At 43.9% G+C, this 16855-nt stretch overlaps 1 protein-coding gene across 1 annotated transcript in view; it reads right to left on the bottom strand.

Moving 5' to 3' along the window:
* Nucleotides 1–366: 366 nt before the first annotated feature.
* The window catches only part of YEATS4 (YEATS domain containing 4), a 43419-nt gene continuing 26930 nt past the window's right edge, over nt 367–16855 (bottom strand). The window contains exons 3-7 of the mRNA XM_082252682.1: nt 14326–14392; nt 14138–14232; nt 2804–2896; nt 2514–2601; nt 367–614 (exon numbers count right to left, since the gene is read on the bottom strand). Coding sequence (XP_082108808.1) covers nt 445–614; nt 2514–2601; nt 2804–2896; nt 14138–14232; nt 14326–14392 — 513 coding nt within the window. The 3' untranslated portion in view covers nt 367–444. The remainder of the gene's footprint in view (nt 615–2513; nt 2602–2803; nt 2897–14137; nt 14233–14325; nt 14393–16855) is intronic.

Genomic DNA, 16855 nt, shown 5'->3' with positions numbered 1-16855 from the left:
GATATAGGAGGAGTCCCCTGTAGTGCATTAGCACACCTTCCCAGCAAGGAGTGTTGTCTCCAAGGGTAAGAGAGGCTGGATTCACCCCTTTTTTATGGATAGTGTAGGACCCACTGATAATGGGGTACTTTGACGCAGTAGTGGGCTTGAGCACGATATGGCCATATGGTGGGACTAAATCCCCATTTTCATTTATGGATTGTTTCCATATTTGATAGTCATTTCTTTTGCATGTGTGCGCTATTCTTTTTTAATATACATGTTGCTTGGTCCATAGCTGCACTGGCTTTAGATATACATGTTCAGGGTTTGCTCCCCCAATTTTTTGCTTGTTTATGATGAATAATCAAAGCTCAGAAAGTACTGTTATGGTTCCAAATATGTATTTACAGTAAAAAATAAGAAACACAGCATCAAAAAACTGTACAAAATCATTACAATAGTCTATATATCTTTAGACTGATCATCTTCTTCTAATTTCTTGATTTCATTTTTCAAACAATTTATGCTTTCCCGACTCGCTTTTAATCTCTCTTTTAACTCTGATATTTCAAAGCTGGTCTTCTTCTTGGCAGATTCCACCTTTTCTTTAGTTTTTGCTTCCAATTCTGTAACTAAGAGGAAAAGAGAAAAAAATAAATTATATAAAAACTGAAAAGAACCTGAAGCTGGGGAACTAGCCAGTTCAAGGCAAGTATGGTATAGATCAGGGGTCTTCAAACTATGGCCCTCCAGTTGTTCAGGAACTACAATTCCCATCGTGCCTAATCCTATCTGTGAATGCCAGAGTTTTACAATGCCTCATGGGATGTGAAGTTCCTCAACAGCTGGAGGGCCGTAGTTTGGGGATCCCTGGTATAGATGATCCTGTGGCTTTTACCACATCGGACTGAACAGGATCACTTGTAAAATGTCTTATTTATGAGTACGCTTAAAAGTCCAATGTATTTATGTACATTGGGATACTTTGTGTGCTTGTTATCACATTTAATGAAATATGGGACTGTGCAGTGGGCAAAGTGGTTTGTATCTTTGCGTTTGCCACTAAGGGGCCTGAATGTGCATGTTTTCCCCATAATATTCAATAGCCTAATCACTTGAGGAGCTTGGGAAAGGAGATACACACTAGAAACTATGTTGAAGCTGTGCCACTCCCCTTACCAAAAATACCAGCGATTCCCAGCTGTCAATACCAAATGCCCCCCCTTAATACTAGGAGTGATGTAAAGCAGACATACATCCACCTTAATATTCTCTGACTCTGGTATCTGCCAAGATGTCCTGAATCTGACATCTATTTACTTAATGAGACATACAGCTATGGCCCTGTTCTAGGTAACCACTTGCTGACGGCCGAACTGGGAATGTACGCCATGATTTTGACGTTAAATACCGGGGTTATTGCTGCAGCTAGAAGCCATAAACCCGGTTTCGTTTTTTTTCCCTTAGGCGGCCAGAAAATTTTCAGCAGAATCGCTTTTAGAAGTGGCGCCCCTCCCCCCTCTCCTGCAGCTTCCCGGTGGTTCCCAGGCAAACATGACCAATCGGTGGCTCCAGGAACCATCCAGCGCCAGCAGTTTCTTCACATAGAGATAGGCAAGATGGCCTCATCTCTATGCCATTGGGAGGACCGGAGTGATGTCGACTCGGGCAATTTAAGCATATATATTTTTTTTTTTGCTTATAAAAGGGTAAAGGAAAGACTTGGGGTCTTTTAGACCCCATATCTATCTATCTATAAGGAAGACCTGTCATGCTGTATTATCGCAAGGGATGTTTACATTCCTTGCAATAGTTATAAGTTATCAAAACCATTTTTTTCCCCAAAAAGTACCAGTGTAACAATAAAAAAAAAAAAAAAAAAAAAAAAAAAAGGAGAAGGCTCTAAACCACCCCTGTCTGCTTACATGCAGTAGTGAACACATACGTAGGTCACGCCCGGTAAACAGTATTGGTGCACCACACATGTGAGGTATCGCTGTAAACATCTGAGCGAGAGCAATAATTCTAGCACTAGACCCCCTCAAACTCTAAACTGGTAACCTGTAGACTTTTTCAAAGCGTCGCCCACGAAGACTTTTTTTTTTTAAGTACCGTTGTTTGGAGCCATTCCATGTGCACAATTTTAAAGCATGACATGTTGAGTATCCAATTACGTATGTGGCGTGAACAGCTTTTATATTCTACAAAAAAAAAAAAAAAAAAATGGGGTTTATATTATGTTTTGGGTTTTTCATTTGATTAAAGTGCAAAGTGTATTTTTGCCACCAAAAATTGTGTTTGAAAAAAAACGGTGCGCAAAAACCGTGAGACATAAAAAGTTTCAACGACCGCCATTTTTTTCCTCTAGAGTCTCTGCTTAAAAAAAAAAAAAATTATAATGTTTGAAGGTTTTAAAGGGCTGGGTTCTTAAGTGGTTGACCATACAATTTTACATTACATTAAAAGAATATCAGACAGCCTATACAAAGTGTTAGCTTGATGTCAGGGAGGTCAAAGTAAAATTCACTTACATTCTGTTTCATGTTTATAAGCGCCAAGAGTTAACTGGCGTGACGTGGTCAGGAGCTGCTGCATCATAGCTGTTGGATCTTGGAATATCTAGATATATGACAAACAAGCTGACATTATGTGACAGAAATGCAAATTATTGCCATATTACTTCACAAAGCAGATGAATATATCTCTTAACTTATAACTGGATAAAAAAAAATGGATATGTTCTTTGCCAATCCATACACTAGGATATTTAACATCTTTACAATCTTGATCAGGAAAAAATAAAAAATAAAGTGCTTCTCACCATTTCATCATAGAACTCTGAAACTACAGTCTTCTTTCCTAGCATAGCATTTGTGTCAGACTGAAACAGCTTCAACAAATGATACAAAGTGACCTGGAACCAATAAATACACAAAGATAAAAATATGAGTTATGTCAAGGCCAGGCAGCTGCTTTTTTAGCATTTTAACTTCAAGCTGAGCTGTGTGGCACAATACTTTCATTTAAAAAGATTACTCAAAAGCCACAAAAGGATAGAAATTAACTTTGTGTGTACTAAATACCTTTTCAAACACAGATTTTACCATGTAAAAGTAGCAGGGAAATTCATCACTGTGCTGCACATACAGTTGGTATAGAAAAGAATCACCCCCCTTTGAAATAATTCCATTTGAAGACACACAGTTTTTGTTTTATCCAGCTGTATTTACTCTTATTACTCTCATAAGTGCAATTTAGAACATCCAAGTGAAAGAACAACACCAACATGTCAGAAAAATAAGATTTTTGTAAGATCTTACCATAAAATCTTTTTCTCTGATGTCCATCGACAGAGGCAGCCTCATCTCCATGAGCTGAGTGGATTGTGCTGCCACCTGCAGGGGTAGTGTAGGCAGTACGTGAGTACAAAACTTAACATGTACATGCCCACGGGGTTGTCCCTCCAGGCATAACCCCCACTGCTACAGCCCAGCACATCAGTTTAGTTGCAAGCAGTGAAGACAAAAAAAGCCATCCCCATACAGAGGGGCGGGTGCTACGTCTGTCGATGGACATCAGAGAAGAAGATTTTACAGTAAGATCTTACTTTATCGTCCATCGACAGACGCAGCCTTGTCTCCATGAGCTGAGTGGGACGTCCCAAAGCAGTATAGGCATGAGGGGGTTGGAAAAACACAACCAGACATTAACGTCAAATCCAAGAGGCTAAACCTAGCCAACCGGGCAACATGGAGCTCAAACAAACAACAGGAGCTCACCCAGATAAAAAGACCCCTAAGAGAATAACGAAAAAACATTCTCTTATGAAAAAGCAGCCTGCAAAACCTTGCGGCCAAAAGAGGCATCCAAAGATGCCAACAAATTCACCTTGTGAAATTTTGTAAAGGTGTGCCTTACAAACTTGTACAACAGAGGCCTGATTGTGAAAAGCCCAAGAAGCACTCAGCGCTCTAGTAGAATGCGCCTTTACAGGGAAAGGAGGAACCGGACCCTTGATTGAATAAGCCTGAACGACCGTCTGCCTGATCCATCTCGAAACGGTAGCAGTGGACGGTAGCGGTCCTCGCCAAACCTTTGCGAGGACCGGCCGGAAGAACAAAGAGGGAGTCCGACTTCCTGAAGGACTCAGTAACCGTCAGATAAACCCTCATCGCCCGAACCACATCCAGACAGTGCAAGGCATCTTCTTTGGGATGTGTAGGCTTGGGACATAAGGAAGGCAACACAATGTCTTCATTCAGGTGAAAATCCGACACTACCATAGGGAGAAAAGATGGATTAGGCCGGAGGACCACTTTATTCCTGAGGACCACCAAATAAGGTGGACGACAGGACAGCGCCGCCAACTCAGAGACTCTGCGAGCAGAAGTGATTGTCACAGAAGGTTGCCTTTCTAGTGGCTAAGAAAGCAGAGAAATCTCCCTAATATTCTCAAAAGGAGGCTTCTGAAGAACAGACAAAACCAGATTAAGATCCCATGGTGGTAACGGGGATCTCCGCAGAGGAGCCAGATTACGCGACCCCTGAATGAAAGAGCAAATCAAACTATTAGTAGCCAACAGACGGAAGTAAATAGCCAAGGCCGACACCTGGCCCTTGATAGTGCCTAACGCCAAGCGCTGCTCAACCCCTTTTTGTAAGAAGGCCAAAACCCTAGCTATAGAGAACAAGCGAGGGTGCAGCTGCAGCGATTCACACCATGAAATGTACAGTTTCCACATATGATAGTAGATCTTCCTAGATGTCAACTTCCTGGCCTTCAAAAGGGTAGGAATCACCAAAGCAGAGTGACCTCTTTCCTTCAACACCTTGCTTTCAACAGCCAAGTCGTTAAAGCCAGCGACCGTAAAGCAGGATGGAAGATTGGTTCTTGAGATAGCAGATCTTCCCACAGAGGAAGACCCCATGGAGGATCTGCAACCATTTTTACCAGTTCTGCATACCAGGACCACCGAGGCCAGTGCCATCAGAATGACCGGAACGCCTTCCATCACCACTAACCGCAACAGAACGAGTGGAGGGAAGGCATAGATCAGGCAATACTGACTCCAAGGAGCCACCAGAGCGTCTGTGGCATCGGCCACAGGATCCCGAGACCTGGCCACAGACCGTTGAACCTTCCTGTTGAGGCGAGACGCAAACAAATCCACCTCCGGAGTCCCCCACCGGGCACCCAGGAGACAAAACATCTCTGGATGAAGGGACCACTCCCCTTGATCCAACACCTGACAATTCAGGTGATCAGCCTGCCAATTCTACACACCCGGGATGTGGACTGCGGAAAGAACATTTTGTTCCGCCCACACTAGAATCTCGGCCACCTCCTTGGCCGCCAGGGCACTTTTGGTGCCCCCTTGAAGATTGATGTAAGCCATGGCCGTGGCATTGTCTGACTGAACCTGAACCAGAGATCCGCGTAGCTGACTCGTCCAGTGAAGCAGGCAGAGCTCTCAGCTCCAAAATATTGATCGGCAAGGAAGACTCTTCTGTCGTCCAAGCCCCTGGGCACAGAGCTTCCCCAGGACGCCACCCCAGCCTGACAGGCAAGCGTCCGTGGTGAACACTGTCCAAAACACGGTCAGGAAGGACTTGCCCTGGCACAGGACAGGTGACTGGAGCCACCAAGAGAGCCAACTTCGTGAGATGGCTCAACCGAATCTTCAGGTCCAATGACCGAGGATCCCTGTTCCATTTTTGTCAGAATCTCTTTCTGCAACTGTCGTGTGAGACTGAGCAAACGGGACCACTTCGAAGGTCGAGACCATTAGACCCAGGGCCCTCATGCAGGCCCGCAAGGATCGGTCTCCATCAACAACCGGACCGCCCTTTGCAACTTCTGAAGCTTGTCAAAGGGAAGGAAGACCCTCAAAATCAAGGATCAGCCCCAGATAAGTGACCTGCACGGATGGCGTCAGGACAGATTATTTTTAAATTGATCATCCACCTGAATTCTTGAAGGGTCTGAATGGTGATAGAGACGTTGTCCAGCAGATCCGAATGGGAGACTGCTCGCAACAGTAGATCGCCCAGATATCCCACAATGGAGATACCTCATAGACGTAACAAGGCCAGCACAGGGGCTAGGACCTTGGTAAAAACTCTGGGAGCCGAGGCGAGACCAAAGGGTAACTCCAAATATTGAAAGCGATCCTCTGCCACCGCACGCAAAGCGGAGGAAACGCTGATGTCCCTTTCATATGGGGATGTGGTGATACGCATCTTTGAGATCGATGGAGGCCATCAAATCCCCCTGATTCAATGATGCCACCACTGACCGAATGGACTCCATTCAAAACTTCTGCACCCGCACAAAGCGGTTCAGAGCCTTGAGGTCCAGGAGTGGACGCACCTTGCCCTCCTTTCTGGGCACTGTGAACAGGTTTGAATGGAAACCTTGAGAGGAACCGCCACAATCACCCCATCTTGCACTGCCCCCCGCCCCGCAGATCCTTTAAAGATTTCACAAACAGGTGATTTGACTGAAAGAACCTGTCCCCTGGCCGGGACCAAAATTCAAACTTGTACCCAGAGCAAATCAGTTTGCAAACCCACTTGTCTTGAATGAAGGAAGTCCAGGGTTCCTGAAAGAATCGCAGACGTCCCCACCACCCCTGAGACGGGTGATGGCGCCCCTTCATGCTGAAGCGGAATGGTCAGCAGCACCAGACTTGGGCTGGCTCCAATGCTTTTTAGCTCCTCCAGAAGCTATGAACGGCTTACCTTTTTCTTGCGCCCCAGAGGCACATAAAAACCGCTTAGGAGCAGAAAACGAGGGACCCCGCTTGGTGCCAGGTGTCTTATCCTTGGAGGATTGGGGGAAGAGGAGTACTCTCCTGCTAGTTAGGCTCTTGATCAACTCCTCCAATGAGTCGGCTCTTGATTAACTCCTCCAATGAGTCGCAAAACAAACGCTCTCCCAGAAAGGGGAGATCAGCTAGGGCTTTCTTAGACGCTTGGCCAGCCGACCAGCTCTTCAGCCAAACCATGCACCTTAAAACAATGCCCACGGCTGAAACCCTGGCCACTAGGGGAGCTGCATCCATAGACGCATCACACAGGAACACCAGAGCCAGGATAACCTGGTCCAACAGTTCCAGCTGTTCCTAAGGATCAGTCTCGGGGTCCAAAGACTCCCGCAGACCGCTAATCCATTCTGTCACCATGTGTGAGACTAACGGACACAAAAAACGGTTTCAAAATGGAACCCGCCAGCACATGAAGATGGTGGGAAAGGGATTCCACCCACCTGGAAACCTTTTCAGCAAAAGGGTACCTGCGTTTAAACCGTTTGGTACCACCGCCATTGGTTATTCATGCGCCGCCACTGGTTCATTTACAATATCGTGAAAAGCATCGGGACAAGGGAAAACCCTGTAAGTCTTTGGAGATTTCTGGGAGCCAAAAGCCACCCACGTCCCTGCGGGTGTGGGTTCCTCAGCCAATTTTAAAGTATCCCGTACTGAAATAATCAGGGCTTCCACCAAAGCGCGTTCCCACACTGCAGCTAAAGAGGACAGGTCCTTTACACCATCTTACTGTGAAGACAGCGACCCCTCAGGTAGGGGAGCATCCGGGGCGACCACATCAGTCTCTGATTCAGAGGACACCTACATAGATGGAGAAAGCAGTGGCCGTTTTCGGCTATCGACCTTTTTCATGACTACATCAACTTTAGGTCACCAGGCTTTCCAGGGCTGCTGAAATCGTGGCCAGTGACAGATCTGGACTGTCCGGGAGTCGGACAGAGAGTGATATCACAGTTTGGGACTCCATATTGCAAGTAGCAAAAAAAACTGAGTACTGACGCTTTAAGAGCGTCGATCGCGGCACCCACCACCGATCGCACCCGCTTTAAATTAAACTGACAGTAGAATGTGCAGGAATATGCCGGCAGGGACCCCCAAGTACAGTACCACCTCAGACAAACCGTCCTCCTGATTCTTCCAACAGCATGGAGAGAAAGACAGGAAGTGACCTCGGCTAGCAGCAGGGAAACGATGATGCCTGAGGAAGGTCATGCTGCTCAGCATAGCACAGGGGCTACACAAAGATGGATGCCCATACACATCAATACGAAGTTTCAGGGAAAATGGCTGCCTCATACAAGTCTATGGGGAAAAATTCACATTGCCCACACTTAAGATGGCGGCGCCCATGGCGAGCCATGCCGCTAGGAACCGACACATAAAGGCCTCAGGAACCACAACAGGGACCAGCAAGCCCAAGGTACCATGTCACCCCCCCCCCCACAGGCCGCCAGGCGCTACAGACACACAGCCACCGCAAGGACAGGGAAGGGGGGGGGGGTAGGACACACATACCGGGCAGGCCAGGGGGATCTCTTGGGAGGCACAAATCCCATTATCTCCAGGAGAGGGCCCATATCCCCCCCCCCCCCCCCCCAAGACCAGCAGGGGCAAGGGAGGCACATTTACTCACCATACCATAGACCGGGTGGGCTCCGCCCTGGGCAGACTGCCTCCCACCTGAAGTTAGGGGGGGTTCCAGCCGAGGGATATGCTGCGACTCAGGGCGTTCCAGGTCGTCGCGTCCCGGCGAGGCATCCGCTCCCAGGCTCGTCCCCATCTGGAAAAGGGGCAACGTCATGGCTAGGCCTAGGTCGGGACTATAACCTGCTCACCCTCCTAGGCCAGACTGGGGGGACCATAAGGATCTAGATTATCCAGTGTGAAGCCCCAGCCAGCATCTTTGCTTGTAGAGCACCAGGAGGATTCTTCCCTGAACACTAGCTAGCAAGTGAGTAAATAGAAATAAAAATAAATATTCTGAAAAGAATAAAAAACTGAGACCGGAGTCCCAGCAGGAAATCTAGGTCCTACTCCTTCTCCAGGCAGAAACAAACTGATGTGCTGTGGCAGTGGGGGTTATGCCTGGAGGGACAGCCCCGTGGGCGTGTACATGTTAACAGTTTTGTACTAACGTACTGCCTAGACTACTCCTGCAGGTGTCAGCATAACCCACTCAGCTCATGGAGATGAGGCTGCATCTGTTGATGGACGATAGAGAAAAATAAAATTCAAAAACAGAATCACTGAGTTGGAAAAAAGGATCAACCCCCTCCTAAAAATTACTAGTGAACTCAATCGGGTGTAGCTAATCACCTTCTCAATGGCACACAAAACCATTTGACTTTCAATGGTGATCAGCTGTTGTCATTTTAATTAGTTCAGCATGAAAAGAGCTTTCCTGGAGTTCCTGATAGTGCAACTAAAGCAAACAATTAACTATGGGTGGCAAGGCACTGTCATCGGGATCTCCGGGATACAGTTGTGGGCAGGAACAAGTCAGGAGATATATACAAAAAAAAATTCAAAGGCTAAATACCTAGCAGCACAGTGAAGTCTATTATTAAGAAACGGAAGGTGTTTGGTACATCACAGACCCTCGTGGATCAGGACGTTGCTCCAAACTGGATGAAAGAGTGAGGAGGAAACTGGCCAGGGAGGCTACCACAAGGCCTACAGCAACTCTGAAGCAGTTGCAGGAATTTATGACAAAAAGTGGTCATTGTGGGCATGGGACAACATAATCACAAATGTGGCTTGTATGGGAGGGTTGCATGAAAAAAGCCACTCCTCTAGAAAGGCCATATGCAGTCAGGACTGAGATTTGCCAAAAGACACCTTGAAGATTCTGAGGCCACTTGGAAAAGGTGTTATGGTCAGATGAGACAAATTTTAATTATTTGGCCTCAACACCAAATGATATGTCTGTCGGAAATCCAATCGAGCTCACCCTTCAAAGAACACCATTCTTACAGTAAAGTATGGAGGTGGTAATATCCTGTTATGGGGGTGTTTCTCTGCAGCAGAGACTGGAGCACTTGTCAGGATAGAAGGAGAAACGAATGGGGCAAAATACCATCAAATCCTTGAGGAAAATTTTCTGCCCTCTGCCAGAAAGTTGTCAATGGAAAGAAGGTTTACCTTCCAACAGGACAATGACATAAAGCACACATCGGTTGAATGCAAAAAAGGTGAACGTCCTTGCATGGCTTAGTCAGAACCCAGACTTAAACCCCACTGAAAATCTGTTAAAAGACTTGAAGACTGCAGTCCACAAATGGTCACTATAAAATGTCACATAACTGGAGCAGTTCTGCAAAGAAGAGTGGGCAAATATGTATTGCAAAGTCTATATGTGCAAAGTTATTAGAGACATACAGTTAGGTCCATATATATTTGGACACAGGCACAATTTTAGATTTTTTCTGGTATTTACCAAAACATATTCAAGCTAAAGTTATATAATGGATATGGGCTAAAAGTGCACACTCTCAGGTTTAATTTGAGGGTATGTACATCCAAATCAGAGGAAGAGTTTAGGAATTACAGCTCTTAAGAATAGCCACCCCCTCTTTTTCAAGGGACCAAAAGTAAATTGACAATTGAAGCTAAGGCCAGGTGTGGGCAACTCCTTTGTTATTTCTTCATCAATTAAGCTGATAAAAAGGTCTGGAGTGGATTCTAATGCCTCGTACACACGCAACGATTATCGGCCGATCGATCGTTCGACTTTTGTCCAGAGTGGTGTTTTGTTGGTTGGAATGTGCCTAGACTGCACACAAATTTTCTCGGCCAACAAAAATCTACTTCAGAAGTGATGTCATGTGCTGGTTTACTTTCTGTGTGTTTTTTCTCCTCTGAGCATGCCCAGTCTTGCGCATCAGATTTTTGTCTGCCGAAATCTGTACTGATTTACGGAAAAATCGGCCGTTGTGTTGACGGCCAACAAAAATTTTATAGCCTGCACACCGACTTTTCGGCCGAATAAAATCTGGAGTCGGTTGTCCAAAGCATCATACATACAAGCCGAAAATCGGCCGATCGGACGTTGGCCGAAAATTCACGGTCAACTATCGACGTGTGCGTACGGGGCATAAGTGTGGCATTTGCAATCTATTTCTGTGATCCTACATAACGTGTTCAAAGAAGCTGTCCCTGCAAAGTGAAACAGGCCATTGTAAGGCTTTAAAAATGAAACAAATCCATCGGAGAGATAGCAGCAACATTAGGAGTGGCCAAATCAACAGTTTGGTACATTCTGAGGAAAGAAAAGCACAATGGGGAGTTCAGCAACATAAAAAGGCCTGGACGTCCACAGAAGACAACAGTGGTGGCTGATCGCAGGATCCTCTCTATGGTAAAGAAAAACCCATTCACAACATCCAGACAAGTTAAGGATACTTTCCAGGAGGTGGGTGTATCATTGTCAAAGTCTCCAATCAAGAGAAGACTTCACAAGAGCAAATACAGAGGGTTCACCATAAGGTGCAAACCATTCATAAGCCTAAGGAATAGAAAAGCCATATTCGACTTTGCCAAAATAAATCTAAAAAAAAACAGACCAGTTCTGGAAAACCATTCTTTGGATGGAGGAAACTAAGATTAATCTGTACCAAAATGACGGTAAGAAAAAAAGTGTGGAGAAGGCTTGGAACAGCCCATGATTCAAAGCACACAATGTCATCTGTAAAATATGGTGAAGGCAGTGGCATGGCTTCCAGTGGCACTGGATCATGTTTATTGATGTGACAGAAACGGCGGGATGAATTCTGCAGTGTTTAGAGATACACTCTGTCAGCCCAGATTCAGCCAAATGCAGCAAAGTTGATTGGACGGAGCTTCACAGTACAGATGGACGATTAGCCAAAACACACTGCAAAAAGCAACCCAGGAGTTTTTGAAGGAAAATAAGTGGAATATTCTGCAATGGCTGAGTCAATCACCTGATCTCAACCCAAGTGAGCATGCATTTCACTTGCTGAAGGCAAAACGAAAAAAGGCAGAAAGACCCACAAACAAAGAACAATTCAAGACAGCTGCAGTTAGAGCCTGGCAAAGCATCAGAAAGGAAGAAACCCATTCTTTGCCTAAAGTCTAGAATTTATGGACATTACAGGTCCTTGCCAGTAAAGTATTCTCAACAAAATATTAAAAATGAACATTTTATTTATGATTATATTCATTTGTCCAATTACATTTGAGCCCCTGAAAATGGGGGACTGTGTATAAAAAATGGCTGCAGTTCCTAAAATGTGTAATTGATATTTAGGTTGAACCCCATGAATTAAAGCTGCAAGTCTGCACTTCAAATTAATTTGGATTGTTTTGTTTTAATCTTATTCTGGTGGCATACAGAGCCAAAAGTATGAAAAGTGTGCCTGTGTCCAAATATATATAGACCCAACTGTATCCCAACAGACTAAAGACTGTTTTTAAAGCAAAAGGTGGTCCAACAAAATACTGACACAAGGGGGGGGGGGGTGATCCTTTTTTTTTTTTTTAAACGATTCAGTTTTTGATTTTTTTTTCCCTCTGGTTGGGGTTATATCTTTCACTTGGATATTATAAGTTGCAATAGTAAAATAAATACAGCTGGATAAAACAAAAACAGTTTCTTCATTTCAGTCTGCAAAGGAACAAAATGTGATTATTTTAAAGGGGGTGATTCTTTTCTATACACAATGTAGCCTGTGCAGGAAAAGGAGCTGTAAGGGACCCAACTACAAGCTGCCTGAAGAAAAGTACAGGGCCCAGTTACAAGCCCTATCATCCTGCACAAGGAGAGAGTTCTACTGACTAGCCTTTATCACATGAAACTCAAGAGGCAAAGTGTAGGTGCTGGTTTATGATAGATTACTAACAGATCTAAAAGAACTACACAGAGGTATGCTTAATATTTTATGTGCCACTTGTAAATGTAACAGTTTGTAATCCACTGACATTACATCACATGGTAGAGTTCACAGAGAAAAATTCTGCAAAAGCACGTGAAAGTATGTTGTGAGAAATGTAATGCTATGGGTGTGAAGATTTTACTGTGTAGTACTTTTACATGGTACAGGAACAGCAGAAATCCATATTTTTAGGGTGTGCCACTGTGCCCATGTTATTCAACCGTGGTTACTTTTCTTCTTTTGGTGTTTAAGAACTAAATGCAGTTTACTAGCATCCATCCGTCCCCACCCCTAAACAACTGTCAGATGTAGCCAAGTCTAAACACATTTTACTGTTTTCTACCCATGTAGACTCACAGTAGACCCTCTATTTTGGATCTTACAGGAGTCCAGCAGCTCAAAGGTTTGAGCCCATGGGTTGTCTCGATCATGGTTTTAGTTAAAGTGATTGTAAACCTCAGACATGAAATATGAGCAAAGCATATTCTTCTATAGCAGTGGTTCTCAACTCCTGTCCTCAGGACCCACTAACAGGCCACATTTGAAGTGTTACCTTGGGGAGAAGCAGACTAGAATACTCCAATCACTGAACAGCAAATTATATCACCTGTGATGTATTTCAGTTATCTTGCAAACCTGGCCTGTTAGTGGGTTCCGAGGACCGGAGTTGAGAACCACTGCTCTATAGTGTATACTTGTCTCAATTAAAGAGCACCAAGTGTCATTTCTGTTTGCTGCTTATAGTTCCTCTGCTATCTGCATGAATCGCGTCTTTCCTGACACCAAGAGAAGAAAGGTGACCGGGGAGGGACATCTATAGGATTGACAGCCTCTGCTCTGTTCCTGTGTGCTGAATGAAGGGGGGGGGGGGTGTCTCTTCCCTCCAAAGATTAAATCCAAAGTTTAAATACTGGCCAGATGTACAGGAAGAGAAGACTGCAGATAAACTGGTACACCTTATGTAGGAGGATTGGTTACATCTCTGTGTATCACCTAAGGCCAGTCATTTCACTGGGTATATGTGGGTTTACAACCAACCACTTTAACAGTTGAGGAAGGGAGGAGCAGACCAAAGCTTTAAACTATATTATATATTCTACATCCTCACAAACAAGCGCAGGGTTTTTAAGCCTATGACCAATGCCAAAATGGGCAAGGATTGACAGCACAAAAGTGCAGATAGGCAGGGTCCCCAGCCCCAAAAGGCACAAATGAAAAACACAAGTAAATGTATAACTCCATTATACAGTAAGGCAAAATCTACCAGTTATGATTTATTCTGTGAGTGTTCAGTATTTGAGATTTCTGAGAATCCAGCTCTCTGTCCTGTACAGTGCATATGCCATTAATATAAGCTTTCTATATGGACCTTTTCTACTCAAAATGGAATTCAGTTTATTTTCAGAGAAAAATAAGCAAACAAAATGCACTTACGGGTCTTTCATTTGGATCGATGAAAAATATTTTTATGATGATTTCAAATTCACCCCACCCAGTCTCTGTAATTTCATAAGGAGGCTTGGTAACAACTAAAAAAAAAAAAAAAAAAAAAAAGGGAAAGGTAATATATTGCAAGTAAAAGGTTCTTGCTTAAAAAGGAAAAAAAAAAAAGAAGAAAATACCTCTCAGGGGATTTCCATAACTTTCATGCAACTTAAACTGAATTTTCTTAACATAAGCAGACATATCCTGAAAACAGAATCAAAGTATATTAAAATTAGCTCATGAGAATATATTACATTTAGCATAAAGAATATATTCAGTAACATTTTTGTGAGAGGATTACTGAGTATACTATTGTACCAAACTATATAAATATTTTCTTTGTGTTTCCTTCTTAAAATCGGTTTGTACTTTTTAACCTTTTCGGATTTGTATTATGTTAACAGTGTTAAAAAGGCACTTTCTATGTAGGGAAGACTTAGGACTCCCTGTCACATGTTTACTGCTGTCTGCCCGCCAAAAGACTTTTTGAATAGAGACATAACAGGACTCAAAGGAAATCTCCTCATAGTAAAGAACAGAGGGGAAAAAAATAAGAAAGGATTAGATGTACATTGCTCCATTATGTAGTATACAAATACATATGTCAAGTCTTGTCTTTTTGTTGGACAAATCAAAGCTTTACATCAGGCTCTTCCCTTAGGCCTCATGCACTCGGAGCTTAAAAATCGGTCTATATAGGCATTAAGATTTTTTTTTTTCTTACTTTCTTATGCCACTTCTATGTTAGCCATGTGGTCATGCACACACACAAACATTTACAGTAGTATGTGAAGAGGAGCCTTTACAGGCAGAAAAAAAAAAAAAAAAACACTCCATAAAAAAGGGCTGTTCTTTGAGGAGCTTTTGAGAAGAGTGTAAATGTATTCCAATAATAAATTAGTATTCTGGCCAGTAGACCAAATTTACAACATCATATGCACATACAGCTGTGGCCAAACGTTTTGAAAATGACAGAAACAAAAAAAAAAAAACAACAGGTACCTGGTAACGCTCCTTGTTTAGGAAGTCTTCCAGGGCAGCATCTGAGAGATAGGGCTCTTCCCATCTGTAAACAGGAAACACAATGTCCACCATTATAAAAAGATTGCACATACCTGCCTGCCTCAGTAATATAAAAGTACCGAAGGAACAACAGGTGATTATTATGCTTGTTCACTGAAACCAAATAATCCCCCCCCCCCTTTTTTTTTTTTTAAAGGGAGGGAATGAGTGCTGCCCTGGAAGACGTTAATAGAAAAGGAGTTACCAGGTACCTCCGAGTAACTCCGTTTTGCTCAAGTCATCTTCCAGGGCAGCATCTGAGGAGGATGTAGCAAGGAATACTTACTATGGGGGGGGGGGTCTACTGCCTGGAGAACTTTGCTACCGAATGTTTGATCCTGGCTGGATAGGTGGTCAATGTGATAGTTCCTTACAAAGGTCTTAAAGATTGGCCATGTCACTGCCCTGCAGATCTGCTCCGGTGTAGCCCCCAGACTGGTATACTAGTGAAATTCCCATTTTAATCCATCTCGCTATGCAGCTCTTTGTAGCTTGATGACCTATGTTTTTCCTGAGTATAGAACAAAGAGCGAGAAAGTCTTGTGCAAGTCTTTGGTCCTTTCCAGATAAGCTATCAGGATTCTCCTGACCTCTAATTTGGAATAATTTTCCCTTTTGTTGCTATGGAGGTTAGTTGGAAGGGAAGGTATGATGATGCCCTGTGACCTATAAAATGTTGAGGGGACTTTCTGTAGAAAGGCTGGGTCAGGCAAGAGGAATAAATTGTCTAAAAGGATTGTACTTTGTCTAAAATGGTTCAAAGATTGGATAGTGCCTGAACCTCGCTGACCACCGTTTTTAGTGTTCGTGTTTTGTCTGAGCATTTGTCTAGAGGCTCGACAGGAGTAGAGAGGAACCCCTTTAGTACGAGGGATAGATCCCACGAGGGGTATTTCCTATAACTTGTCGGTTTTGTCTTTTTACCGATAGGAGGAAACATTTTATGAGTGGATCTTCCGCTAGTCTTTCACACTAGTGCTGCGACCTGCACCTTTTAGGTATTATGCGATAACCTGTTGTCTTGCAGAAAGTCCAAAATGGTTGTAATAATTTTTTTCCCCCGATCTCCTCCTTTCAAACACCAAGATACAAACATTTTTCAAACCTTCTTATAAAATCGCTTGGGTGACTTTCTTCCTACTAGCCAAGATGGTATTCACTACTTTGTCTGATAGGCCTTTGTTCTGTAACATTATCCTTTCAGGAGTCAGGCTGAAAGCTTCAGTATTTGGACGTTCGGGTGTCGGATTGGCCCTTGATTTAGTAGTCCCATTTTGCATGGCAATGGGAGGTGCAGCCAACTGCTCATGTTCTTTAAATGGCTGAACCATGTTTTTTGAAGCCAGTAGGGGGCAATCAGGATGACCGTGGCCTTCTTGATTTTTTTGGATGACCCTGGAGATCAGGATTGTTGGAGGGAATGCATAACATAGTGGGAATGACCAGTCTTGTGCCAGGGCATTCACCCCCATGTTCCCGATCCTTGGCGATAAGGAAAAGATCCTCGGGAACTTCTTGTTGTGCTTCGATGCGAATCGCAGGTTGCCTCGTCTTCGAACCATTCCGTGTCTCGCACCATGTTTCTGCTCAAGTAATCTGCGATGA

This window comes from Pelophylax lessonae (assembly GCF_965119305.1).
Source record: "Pelophylax lessonae genome assembly, chromosome: 4".
Lineage (NCBI taxonomy): Eukaryota > Metazoa > Chordata > Amphibia > Anura > Ranidae > Pelophylax > Pelophylax lessonae.
The sequence above is the reverse complement of the archived record's forward strand: the minus strand, read 5'-3'. Positions and strand labels throughout refer to the sequence as shown.